Source organism: Vigna radiata, unplaced genomic scaffold (assembly GCF_000741045.1).
Source record: "Vigna radiata var. radiata cultivar VC1973A unplaced genomic scaffold, Vradiata_ver6 scaffold_146, whole genome shotgun sequence".
NCBI classification, from domain to species: domain Eukaryota; kingdom Viridiplantae; phylum Streptophyta; class Magnoliopsida; order Fabales; family Fabaceae; genus Vigna; species Vigna radiata.
Genome location: NW_014542469.1, coordinates 265588 through 278699, shown reverse-complemented (window position 1 = coordinate 278699; position 13112 = coordinate 265588). Strand labels below are relative to the sequence as shown.

The 13112-nt window shown below is 34.7% G+C and overlaps 1 protein-coding gene across 3 annotated transcripts; it reads right to left on the bottom strand.

The window, feature by feature from the left end:
• Positions 1-6247: 6247 nt before the first annotated feature.
• LOC106780124 (protein starmaker) lies at positions 6248-11502 on the bottom strand. Of its 3 annotated transcripts, none has more exons than XM_014668377.2 (4): positions 11385-11502; positions 10986-11072; positions 10043-10419; positions 6248-8628 (listed from the first exon to the last, which is right to left on the bottom strand). In XM_014668377.2, exons 3-4 carry the CDS (start codon positions 10396-10398, stop codon positions 6474-6476), a joined length of 2511 nt encoding a protein of 836 aa, XP_014523863.1. In that variant the 5' UTR covers positions 10399-10419; positions 10986-11072; positions 11385-11502; the 3' UTR covers positions 6248-6473. The 3 variants fall into 3 exon arrangements, with proteins under 3 accessions (XP_014523863.1, XP_022632594.1, XP_014523862.1); XM_022776873.1 differs by having other exon boundaries at positions 10986-11034; XM_014668376.2 differs by lacking the exon at positions 10986-11072.
• Positions 11503-13112: the final 1610 nt, after the last annotated feature.

Below are 13112 nucleotides of genomic sequence, written 5' to 3'. Positions count from 1 at the left end.
CAAACTCTCACGTTCTTTATTCTTGGAGCATTTTAGTCATCTGTAAACTTTCTAAACTCAATAAAAATTAGATATGATATTGCTAGAATGATCAAAAGTTACAAAAATACACACAGCGCGTCAATTTATACTGTCAAATTAGATGCAAAGTAAACTATTACGTTAATAGTGTAATCGGTTACATATAACTGTTGTAACAATATTACAACTAATTAAGCTCATTAACTAAATGATCAATCAATGTAATCTATTAGCATTAAATTTTAGTCAAACACATTTAAAAGTATGATCGTTATAACAATTATGACAAGCATCCAATAAGTTTTCAAATATAACAGACTTAATTGAATACACAGAACATGTAATCAATTAAGCTTTAACACTTAGAAGAATTTTAAAAACTTTCCTTTCCAAAAACTCATCATAGAACATTTGAAAAAGATATATGCAAACACACGAGTTTTAATCGATTCACCAACTAATGTAATCAATTCAAAACTAGTTGTTTTGCCACAATTCAAAACATAAGTTGTCTGATTACCTTAATTAATTACAACAACATTGTAATCGATTTTTTCATACATATATGCTTTTGTGCATGTGGTTTTCATATCACATAAACATACATTGTGCATACACAAATATAATCTCATCATAATCACATAAGTATGCATCAATTAATACAGTCTATCCAACAAATGTGACAATCACAGTATGCGTATATTATATAGCAAGCATGTACACATTCATCATATGTATAACATAATACAGAAACATAATTATGTTGTGACATAACATTCGTGTGTTGTTGTTATTAATGTGTTGTCATAATCAAAAACAACATACAAGGATTGGATTCAACTATCACAATGCTCCCCCTATCAACAAAAACATTTGGTCACATGCCAACACGTTTTGATAAATGCATTGTTCAAAGGAAAAATGTTTGGTATGTTATGATATGATCTTTTAAGCCTTTTGTTTCATAACTCCATCTAGGCATAAATATATTGACTAGCAATGCTTAGCATATCTTGATGTTTAGATGCCTAATCATTTTGTTTAAGCCCAATGATGATTAAACACTTTGTTAAGAGTTTTATAGTGTTTGACAGTCTTTATGTCTTAAGCCTTGGGTATGTTTGAGATACCAAATAATTTTGTATCTCTTGATGGTGTTTAGCACGTTCTGTCAAACGCTTGGTGGCTCACCACATTTGTATGTTGAACTTTTAAACATTAACGTTTAGCTCAGTATTCACATAGATTATGTTTCTATTGTATCAAACACTACTTTCATTGAAACACAACTTTACCACAAGCATTATATTCTTTATAATTATTTATCTAATTGGATATATTTTTATATCTGATAGACACATATCTCATCCAATGTTTGTCGTCGTTAACTATTATATTTTATGATCAATATTTCGATCAATGTTATTTGATAAGATTAAAAACATGAGTTGCTAAGCAATCTAATTCCTCTAGATGATTTTTTTCTTAGCATCTCATTCTAGAGAAGTGCTCACAAATCCAACTCTACAAAAAATTAATTAAAGGTTGGTCAATAATGAACAATAAAGGAAATGAAGGTGCAAGATATATATGTACTATAAAAGAATCTGATATCCAACTAATTATTTTGTCTCAATAGTGCAACAACTCCCTAGGCATATCTGCCATATGACTTTAAGTCTCTTAATAGCATATGATACACAAATAAAAGTTCTTATTCATAAAAATAGTGCACCCAACTAGATGCAACAAGTATGCCCGTGTGGTGCACTCTCATTGCTAGTTCTCACAACAATCGTTGTATATGTCTCTTAACCAGCTCAGCCTAACTTAGGAACCAAGACATTGTCTTAGCTCAGATATAGCCCTCATGTGGTTCACACTCAAGAGGTTAACGATAGCACATCGAGCCTCTTCAAAATCCAAGGCTTTGTTCAAACATAATTTTCCTACTATAGATAAATAACGTGACACGTTATCTAGTGTGTGTTGAGATTGTTGACAATACAATATCTATATCACTCTGGTTTTTTATGATGACAACACATTTTTAATAACACACATATGTTGTTATTGTGTTACATGTTCTTATGCTGATTGGTTGATATATTATTGAACATGTTTTTGTGTTATACTGCTATGTGAATGCATACTTATTGAGCTTGTACATGTTACATCATATCTGGTTGCATTACACATGTTTTAAAGGATGAAAACCACATGTACTTTTGTGAACTTATAACTGTGTGACAAAGCTGCAATAGAGTCGACTCCATTACTAATTGAATCGACTATGCAAAAGTCTTTGTACAGATTTTTAGAAACAATGCTATGTGAGATTTTGTGAAGGAAAGAATTTCAAAATGCTCTGACATGTCGAAGTCGACTGTGTGCGCCACACATTCGACTGTATTAGTTGTTTGCTTTGAAATTCTGTTATGCTCATGTACATTAACAACTATATTTTTAAAAGTTAGTTGAGCATTGAATGAAAGTCAACTATATTGAATGAGAATTTATTTTGTTTGACTGAATGCTACTGGTCTAACTAATCTGTTATAACTATCATAACCTATTCGACTAGATTAATAGCGTATTCGACTAAGGGAGCGTCTGATTAACAGAATTCTATAAATAGATGGAACCTGAAGTTGTTCTAAGACTTTTGGACATTTTTTGATCTAACATTTTCAGATTTTGTTTTAGATTATTTCTTTGAGATTATAGAGCTCCAAGAACTTTTCAAGAAGACGGTGGTGATCTTGCTTGAAGGAGATTCAAAGGGAGATTGATTGCGCGCTCATTGCTTGATCACATATCTGCACATTGAGGTGTTTTTTGGTTGATCAAGATTCTTATTGGCATCCATGGTGATTGTTGTGGTTACCTGTTGTGATTACAAGGGATAGACTCGTGGAGTCTGGTTCACTTTGAGGATTGTTCAAAGTGGTTGGCAGATTGCAGGAGGGGACATCTTGCTGGAAGTCCTGCTGTGTGGTTTGCCTATATTTTGGTTAGAGGGTTAGAGAAGTGTTTTATATTTTTGACGTGGAGGTCTTCTATAAAAGCCTTGTTGTAAAAACCTTGACCATTATAGTGCATTTGCTTACTGGTACAGGAAGGACACTGGATGTAGGCACTGAGGCCGAACCAGTATAAACACCAACATTTGATTTCTCTATCCCTGATCTTTTACTTACAGTCGACTTTATTATCTGCGTAGTCAACTACGATTTTCCGCTGTACACGAATTTTCATTACTTGCAATTCAAGAAAGTTTGTAAAGTTTTCTACTTTGTATAAAAGATTGCGAAAAGGCTCTAATTTTGAAAATCCACCAATTCACCTCCCCTCTTGGTGTAAAAAGAAGCCTACCTGTTTTCCAACAGTGTGATGGTCATCTCACCAACTGGGATATGAAAATTGTTTGCCTCTTTATGTCATCTCCCAAAAAATGTCAATATCAAACCTTTATCAGTATAACCGTAAGAAATATCTCATAGAGGCATCAAACCATAATTTAACACAACCTTGACCAACCAAATGACATGTTCCAAATTTTTTTAACTTTTTACCATAGGAGACCAACTTGATTTACCATCGGTCCTAGACAAAACAATTAGATATAAAGTTCAAACAACTCATCAACCATCTAAATTCAAAAATAAAATCAACTACTATACTAACCAAGCTCTGCCATAACACATACAATACAACATGATCGGTATAACTTGCCAACAATGATGTATTTTATGGACCTCTAGAAACTCAACCTACTTCATATTGTTGTTAAACAACATCCTTGTGTTGCTCAGCAACAAACTTATGCTTCTTAATAACATCCTCGTGCTCTTATGAATATCAAGATGATGTAATGTCCCAACTTTTCAGGGTGACCCCTTTTACAAGTTGATGTTGTAGGTCTCCTTCTACGTTCACCTTATGAAGAACTCTTAGCCTAATATGTAGATGCATCTTATGTTTTTACAATATCTATAACAAACAAATTCATAAAATATTAAAACATCAATTACAAATAAAAAATATGAAAACACGAAAAAAAAATTTAAAAAATATAGATACACCTTATCGAATTTCGTAATCTAAAGAAGTCTTTTATTGAATTTGAAATTTGGTTAGACTTTTATCGAATTTCAAAAATCGTTTAGGCCTTCACTGGATTTCGAAATCCAGTTAAAGACTTCTCCAAATTTTAAATACAATTATAAATCTGGTTCATAATCTAAATCCAATAAAACCATAATCAGATTTCAAAATTTAGTGAAAACCATAATTGAATTTCGAAATCCGATTAATCCTATTTTTTCAAATTCATACAGATATGTCATTTTTATGTGCATATGAATGAAATCTAGAAGGAAAAATGAAATGTAAACCAACAAATCTAAACGAAAATGAAAAGGACTATGTACCTATGATATTCAGTGTGTAGGGAAGAAGAATAAAAGTTAGTTGGTGCAATGACAAAATCCGAGAGCAAACATGTGCTTGGTTGGAGAGACGAAACCCAAGAGCAATTTCTACAAGAAATCGAGAGAAAGGGGAAAGAGAGAAGGTGGGACCCTAGGCTTTCAAGGTAAAAATGGGTGGTTGTGAATGGGTGAAATCAATTATAGAAGAGAAAAATTTTACCCTTGTTAGAACAATACTTTTGTGATCAACGAAAAATTTGAAAGTGCATAACAGTACTTTTGTGATTAACAAAAAATTTTGAAAGTGCACGCAGAAGACTTTGATGTGCGGGAATAAGCACCACAAATCATTTTATCTTGAAAACTAAAAGTTTTAAGGTCAATATCAGAGTTCTATTGATCAAATGGTTGTATTGAGTATACTTTTGCAGCTACCATATAAACAAAAAAATTGTCATCTCTTAGTCACAACGAAGAGCAACTAAATATTAAAATGGTATTTAAGTATGACCCTAAATATTACAGTAAAATAGGTTTGTTTATCTTTGTATATAATAGATATAATCGTTATTCTACATTGATTGAAAAAAATCGACAGATGCACCATTTCACTTTTATGGTATTCAACAAGGGTGTTGCTCCCTCCACCACTACCCCTTGCTTCCTCTACCTCCTCATTCATATTTTACTTCTCTTTCCACCTCTTCATTCATGTTTTATCCTTGAATAAAATTTTATTTTTAGGGTTAATATTTTTTAACTTCTACCCACTCTAATTCCTTACATGAATGCATACAACGACAAAGAAGCTCTTTTTTCTCTTTAACCTTCCACTTCGTTCTCTCATTGTTTCATTATGCTCTTCTTCCTCTTTCACGTTCGAATTCTTCCTCTCATTTTTTTCATTGTGGTGTGAGAGTTTGGTGGAGTTTCATTAGATGGTGTGCTTAGTGAGAGGTTGCAGGTAATGGTGAAAGGAATTGTTCCAACGGTACCAGAAACCGGTCTCGATGGTGTGGTGGTGCTTGAAGGTGCAGTAATGAAAGGGATGAAGGTGCATTGCAGAGCTTCGCCGTCTAGGTGCAAATAAACCTTAAAATAATGTGTCAACCTTAAACGAATATGAACATCCGTCAACGGATGTCAACATCCGTTTAAGGTAAAACAGATGTCACGGACCCTCATATTGGTATTGAGAACGTGATTCCTGTTTAGGACGAAGATATGCCTTTGAATGGTGAATCCGTGAATAGTTCAAACATTATCAAGGAAGAAAAATGAATGGAGTGGATAAGTGTACTAGTGGAAGCAAGTTCTCTTATGGTGAGAAGGAGAGGGAGAGATTTAGTAAGATTTTAAATTTTTTTGTTGGGACTCAATTTCCATAACTTCACCACCCGAACAAAAGCTCAGGACCCTGCTGCTCGTCGTTACAATCATTCATTCAATGCTAACGCTACTGTTGTAGTTGAGGGCATTGAGTTTGTAAAGTGTGAGGTTGTGGGACAGAGCTTCATGCTTCATCAGATATGGAAGATGATGGGACTGGCAGTGGCAATAATGAGAAATTGTGCACCAGAATCACTTATCAATAATGCTTTGCAACAGTGAGTACAACTTCTATTGTTTGTATTATCTATAAGTTTCCATTTGAAATCTGTGATTCTCATTGGATATACTTTTCTACTTTTGTTTTCCTAAACGCAGGAATGTGAACATTATGGAAGGAGCAACACCCATTCAACAATTATACTAGCGAAGCCTGACATTTAGTCCAAGCTTCTGAAATATAATTTTAACAAAAGTAACTTTTGTATTTTACTTCTAAAAAAACTACCAGTCACAGCAGAATACAGGATTAGAAATAAGCACACATGAAAAGTATTTCAAACACAAGTTATATCGTTCAAAAAGCAAAACCAACACACGGGCAATCCAAAGATTAAAGCAGAAAATAAGTATTCCCAAGGCCTGGATCACAGTTCAGAAGTCTTCCATTGCTCCAGTAGAAGGAAAAACTTAGTATTTGGCTCTTCTGGAATAATCTCCTCGGCTTTCCCTCTCATCCCTTCTGCGGTCATCCTCCTCTCTTCTGTGCTTTCTTTCTCCTCTGCCATCATCATCCCTTCGCCGCTTTCTTTCATGACCATCATCATCATCATCATCCCTTCTGTGCTTTCTTTCACTACGACCATCATCGTCATCATCCTTTCTGTGCTTTCTTTCACTACGACCATCTTCATCCTTTGAGTGCCTTCTCTCTCTATCATCATCCTCCCTTGAGTTCCTACGTTCTCCACGACCATCCTCAACCCTATTGTGTTTTGCTTCCATATGAACATCACTCTCATCCCTTAAGTGCTTCCTTTCTCCATAATCATTATCATCCTCCCTTCTGAACTTTCTCGCTGCATGATAATCCTCATCCCTTCTGAACTTTCTTTCTCTATGTTCATCCTCATCCCTTGTGTAATTTCTTCCTGTTTGATAATCTTCATCCCTACCACGCTTCCTCTCAACACGGTCAGCTACATCCCTCAAGTTCTTCCTCTCTCCGTGGTCATCCTCATCTCTTCTGCGGTTCCCTTCTTTAGAATCATCATCATCCCTTGCCTGTTTTCTTTCTCCAAGATCATCCTCATATCTTGAGTGCTTTCTTCCTGTTCGGTTAACTCCCCGACCATCCTCATGCCTTCCGTGCTTTTCTTCTTTGGAATCATCTTCGTCCCTAGCATGCTTTCTTTCTCCAACACCCTCATCCTTCAAGTGATTTCTTTCTCTGCGATCTTCATCCCTTCCACGTTTTCTTTCCCCACCGTCATCATTATCCATGTGATTACCATCATCTCTTCTATGCCTCCTTGCTAAATGATCCTCACCATAGCGGGCAGCCTGACCAACAAAATGTGATTCAACATCCTTGTTATAATAATCTCTGCCTCTCTGCTCAGAGGTGTCATCATCACGACCTGCCAGCCTAACTGATTTAGATTCAGTCTCAGTTTTTCTATCATCTCCATCATGCTTGGCAAATGGGAAGGGCTCCCTATCTCGTTCTGTACGAGTTTTCCTGTTACTGTGTATCATTTCTTGAGTTCTACTATTTGGTCCCTTGGTAAAATCTTTCCCATATGACCTTTTCAGGGAGTCCAATGCATCAGTGTTAGCACCGTTCTTCCCTTTTTCTGCAGCACTATCTCTGGATTTATTTTCTTTCATGTCATACCCTTTACCTTTCTTTGCTACAGCAGAACTACCCTTTTTTCCATATCTATGATCACTATAATTTCTTTCTGAATCACTGTCACTGCTATTCTCAGAGGAAGTGTATGTTCCCCTTTTAACATTTTTGTCATGACCCGAAGGATGCTTAACATGGTCTCTATCAGAATCCTCATCCTCAGAATTATGCCTTCTTGTCCTCTGCTTCCCAGGTCTACCATATTTCTTTTCCTCACTATCAATATCAGATTCCTCCTCAGAATCATGACGTCTGCTCATTTTTGAATGTTTAATCCCATCCTTAGTCTTATGCTTGGGGACGTCATCATGATCATCAGAATCATACTCTGAAGTGTTCCTCTTATGAGACTCCAGTCTCTTCTTGTAACTTTTTCTTGCAATATTGCTGTCATCAGAATCGCTATCCTCCACCCTACCCTTCTTGCTGTGCTTAGGAATTATCATCTTCTTTTTGGCCTTCACCTTCCTCTTAGCATCACTATCAGAATCAGATTCATCACTGCTGCTTGCATATTTTTTACCACGCTTCTTTGTACTTCTCTTCTCATTTGGAGAAGAGGTTTCTGAATCAGAAGAATCAGAAGAATCGGAAGAGTCAGAAGAATCAGAAGAATCATCCTCAGACTTTTCCTCACGAGTTCCAATCTTCTTATGGTGCCTTGTATCTCCAAGGCTCTTCTTAACATTTTCATCGTTTTGACCTTCAACCATTTGTTTCTTCCTACTGAAATCTCTGTCCAAAAAGGCATGTTCTGGCTTTGAATTATGTTTCCCGTCCATGTTAGAACCATTTTTCCCATCATTCCCATGGCCACCAGTCCCATCTGCATTTTCACTGAATTCAGATGATACAATGCCAAGAGCAGCTTTTAAAGATTCCATCTGCTTTTCCTTTCTAGCAGCAATTTGATGAGTCTGTGTATCTGAAACCCTGAAAAACTCCAAAGAACTTTTATTAATTACATCTAGTCATAACTTTACACATACCAGTCAAAAAGTGGCATATACTCCATTCACATTAATCCAAATCTAACTACATTTATGCCTTCAAAACATCTACCGACACCACTAAAATAATTAAAACAACCTTATATTCCAATAATCCAACATGCAAGCATGGTAGTTGAATTAGGATACGAAAGTGTGAATCGGACAGCTCATTTTCCAAATCACATTCAAAATTATTTTCATTCGTTTCCAAAATATCTTAGTTTAAATATGAAAATATAACTTAATTATAATGCGTTGAATAATGATTATCTTTAGATGTATAGCCTTTATCTGCTTTTGTTATACCTATTATGTCATAGCCAGTAACCCTTATTTATGATTTCTCAAAGTTGTATTGTCAATTACTTAATATATATATATATATATATATATATATATATATATAGAGAGAGAGAGAGAGAGAGAGAGAGAGAGAGAGAGAATGATAAACACATCAGCCGGAGTTTGAACACGCATTGTTTTCCAATCTAAAACCTTCAACTTAATGAATCTAGATTTTCTTATTTATATTTTGATAAAAGAAATATTAGAAAGCCTACGAATAAAACAGTCCAATAGATAACTTTTGGCCCAAAGTCATAAGATGAGACCGGGTGGTGTTTGTCTTGGTACTAAAATATAAAAGATCCTAGCATATAAAAAGAAGCCAATACGTTGTAGTATATTTTTGGGTTGTGGGATACCTCCCTTCTTAATCCACTACAGTAAACGCAACTTAAATGGAACGGAGGAAGTGTAGACTGCAGTGCAGTGGTTTGACAGCTCCAGCAGCCATTCTTTGTTATTTTGGCTGCAAAAATAGCTGAACAGATGTGGAGCAACAGCCTTCGGATAAAGCATATCATAACCCGCTGTGGAAGAATCGGATAATTGGTGTACCCGATTTGATTCACAGATGTTGTGGAGGTATAGACAATGATATGTTCTTACCATCTAAACATAGGATGTTACCATTTGAATTTTCTGTTACACTTTAATTCTATTCAATTTAGTAGAGCCCAACAGTAAAAGATAGACTATCCACCTAAAGTTTCTTTTTGTTCTTACATTGAGCTTTCTTCTCAAAAAGAGTTGAGGATTAACTTAGATGACAGACACAAACAGCACATACGAAACAGAATAATTCACCAAAAAGGTAAAAGAGCTCATCAACAAAAAGCATGATTGAAACAATTATATCACAAGAATCACAACCCCAAGACATGCCATAAAAGATCAATAACTTCTTCTGACACAGATACCAGCATCACAAACAGTAACAATCACAACGCTAACATAATTACTTCATAAGAACCACAATTCTAACACAACTATCAAAATTCAAGATCAATTACTTCTTATCTGATGCAGATACAGATGCAAGCTCATCAGTTTCATCAGTGGCAGCAGCAGCTTCCAAATTTTGGCGAGTTTCTTCCAGTTTCTCAGCAATCTCAGCATCAGTGTAGCCCTGATCGATGAGCTTGTCTTCAAGGATGACAAGCTTAAGCTCGATCTGACGCTTGCGATCATGCTCAAGGATCTCTTTGTTGGGCTTCCTGGTCAGCCCAGCAGTGCCCTGATCTGACTCAAATCCCTTTGTGTTTTCTGCAACCTTTGAAATCTTGGGCTTTACAAAGAACTTGTTACTCTGAATGTACCCATTTGTACCAGACCCTCTTGGGGTCTGTAATCCTATTCCATTGTACATATCAACTCACTGAAATTAAAACTGAAAAAAGAATGAACAAATGATTAGAAACCAATTCCAAAGGTAATTTAGAGATCTAATCATAAAAAGAAGAAAGATGTATGTAATGCACTTAACAAATTGTACACCCCAGAAAATTGATTTTATTGCAAAAACAAAATTAATAATCTTCCGTATAATACCACATATCAATATGCTACCAAAAAGAACATGGTAACACACAAGATTCTGTTTATAACGCAGAAATCCAATTTGATAGTGCAAAATAACATCCCATCAAAGTTTCTCTAATTCAACAGAAGTGACTAAAAAGTTTAATTTGATACCAATCTGCACTAATGCTAAATATCAATAACTTATTGGTCCAAGGAAAGCCAAGCAATTGAAACACGAAAACTAAGTAAGGTTTTCAAAATTTTATTAAAAATGTTCCCCTTTAATAGCTCTTTGATAAGAATCCTAATTCTTTCAGAAGCTTAACTACTTAAAAAAGGAAAGATAAAAAGGAAAACTACTTAAAACATTAAAAAAAAAAAAATACACAATAGATAAACCTAGACCAATTTGAACGACATTATTTTGATTACCCTTCGTAGCGATAACAATCAAAATTTGCAGTTTAGTAGCAGAGTTGTCCTGCAGGAGAACGAAGTCAATCTCGCTTCGCCTAAAAGCTAGAAAAAGAAACAGTGTTTGAAACACAAATACCTCGATGACAAATTACTGCCAAAAGCTATACGAAAACGGGATATAATAAGAAAAAAAAAAAAGAACCAGTATAACTAATAATCATTTAACCCTAAATTTCAATAACAGAGAACCTTCCAACTTTACCCAGTTTTGGAATAAACAACATTTGAAATAGTACAAGTTAGACCCTATGTTTGACTCATTAAAACCCTCTGTTGATTAACGATGGAAAATAAATACGATTCCGAAGGTTAGCACATGGATCAAAAAGAGAGAAAGCAAATTAAAGACTATACCTCCGAAGACGACAGACAGAAAGGCCTGCGAGTGAACTCGGAGAGATTGAGGATGAGGACGCGAATTAGGTTTGTAAACAGCGATTTTGAGGGTTCGTAGATTTCAAATTGGGTGAGTCTGAATAATTGGTAAAAACAAAACTATAAATAAATAGTATAAAATATCAGGCTATGGTAATAATTTTAACCATTTGGTCTAATTTTTTTACTCTTTATTTTGGTATTTTATTATGTAAAAAAAAGTTTCTTTAATATTTAATAGATATATTGATGTATTTAGTTCTTCCTTATTAAATACATGTATTATTTATATGATTTAATATCTATTTTAGTCCTTAGGTATGGTAAGTCTCTTTAAAGTGATTTTACTTTTTTTTTTATATGTTCATGTCTCATATTTTGTAAAAATAATTGAAGTTGGTTCTCTTTGCTTAAAGCTTTAAAAACATTAACGGTATAATTGTTTCTCTAGCTAAAACTAGATGAGTTGTCTAGTTATTGATTGTGTAGCACGCTGAAGTCAATTGACTTGGCAATTTCCTTAATTTTACCCAAATTAATTTGCTTAATCTTTCTTCCCCATGCGGCCAGTATAGTCACTCCAATGTCACCGCAACTACCATCAACGTCTTCCGTCCAAGAATAGAAATGAAAAAGAAAAAAAAAATCAAAACCCTAATTCGCACTCATCATCCTCCAAATAAAAATCTAGAATCCTAATTAAAACTCTAGCCTCAAATTACAATACAAAACTAGTAAACAAAAATCAAGAACACAAAAGTAGGAATCCCAAAAATCCAATTCAACAACCTTCAAACCACGAATCCCAAATTCAAAAATTAGGAAAGCAAGAACAGAAAATCCCAACAAGATCATGAAAACCAAAACTCAAAACACAAAATCAACCTAAGAAAAGCAAACTAAATTTGCAAACAAAGAAAAGAACCCCGAAACGCGAAATCAACCCTAATTCAAAACCCTAAAATCCCTAAAATTTACAAGATCTGAAACATAAGAAAAGGAAACACCAAAATGACGCAATCACCAAGATCATCCTCTTCACGGCTCAACCTATGAGGTCGTACCCAAATCAAATTTAATATGCAATAAAAGTGCAGTATAGACTAGGGAATGACTCATAAGTCGTCTCTGAAGGACCAAATATTGGATCAGTCATTAAATCGAACATGTGGTGGGGGTGGTTTTTTAACAGTTTTAAGTGAACTAAAATGAACGAAATCAAACACTAATTAAGAACGATTGGTCACTAGCTCAATTACAATGCTTCCAATCAAAGATTAACAACAATTACACTCTACTTTAACCCCTAATCCAACAAAAGTTAACCAACTAAGCGAAGATTAACCATGTTTTTATAAAAGCGAATTCAGCAAACGCCTTGCACATGTTCAATCAATTCTACACCATACAGTCCAATCAACTAAGCGAAGACTAAACACTAATTAGGCAACTAAGCGTATAACCAATCCCAAGCGCAAAACAGATTCAATCTATGCCAAGTCATAGCAGCAAAATGACAATCAAAGTGCATAAATCTCATGGAAACGATGCAATTTCACTAATGACCAACCAAGGCACACTTAAGCTATCATTACAACGAAATTACAGTAGCAAAACAAACATGACAAGGGCGAAACCCAAACTGAATCAATGTAGCAAAAACAGAATTAAAAATGAAGCATAAAATGTAAACTAAAAATGCAATTG

Bases quoted from the DNA above. Each gene is read 5' to 3' on its own strand.
- LOC106780124 (XM_014668377.2), bottom strand. From the start codon at position 10,398: ATGTACAATGGAATAGGATTACAGACCCCAAGAGGGTCTGGTACAAAT. The intron at 8,629-10,042 runs GTAATTGATCTT...GGAGTTTTTCAG, and splicing joins GTATCTGCATCAGATAAGAA to GGTTTCAGATACACAGACTC.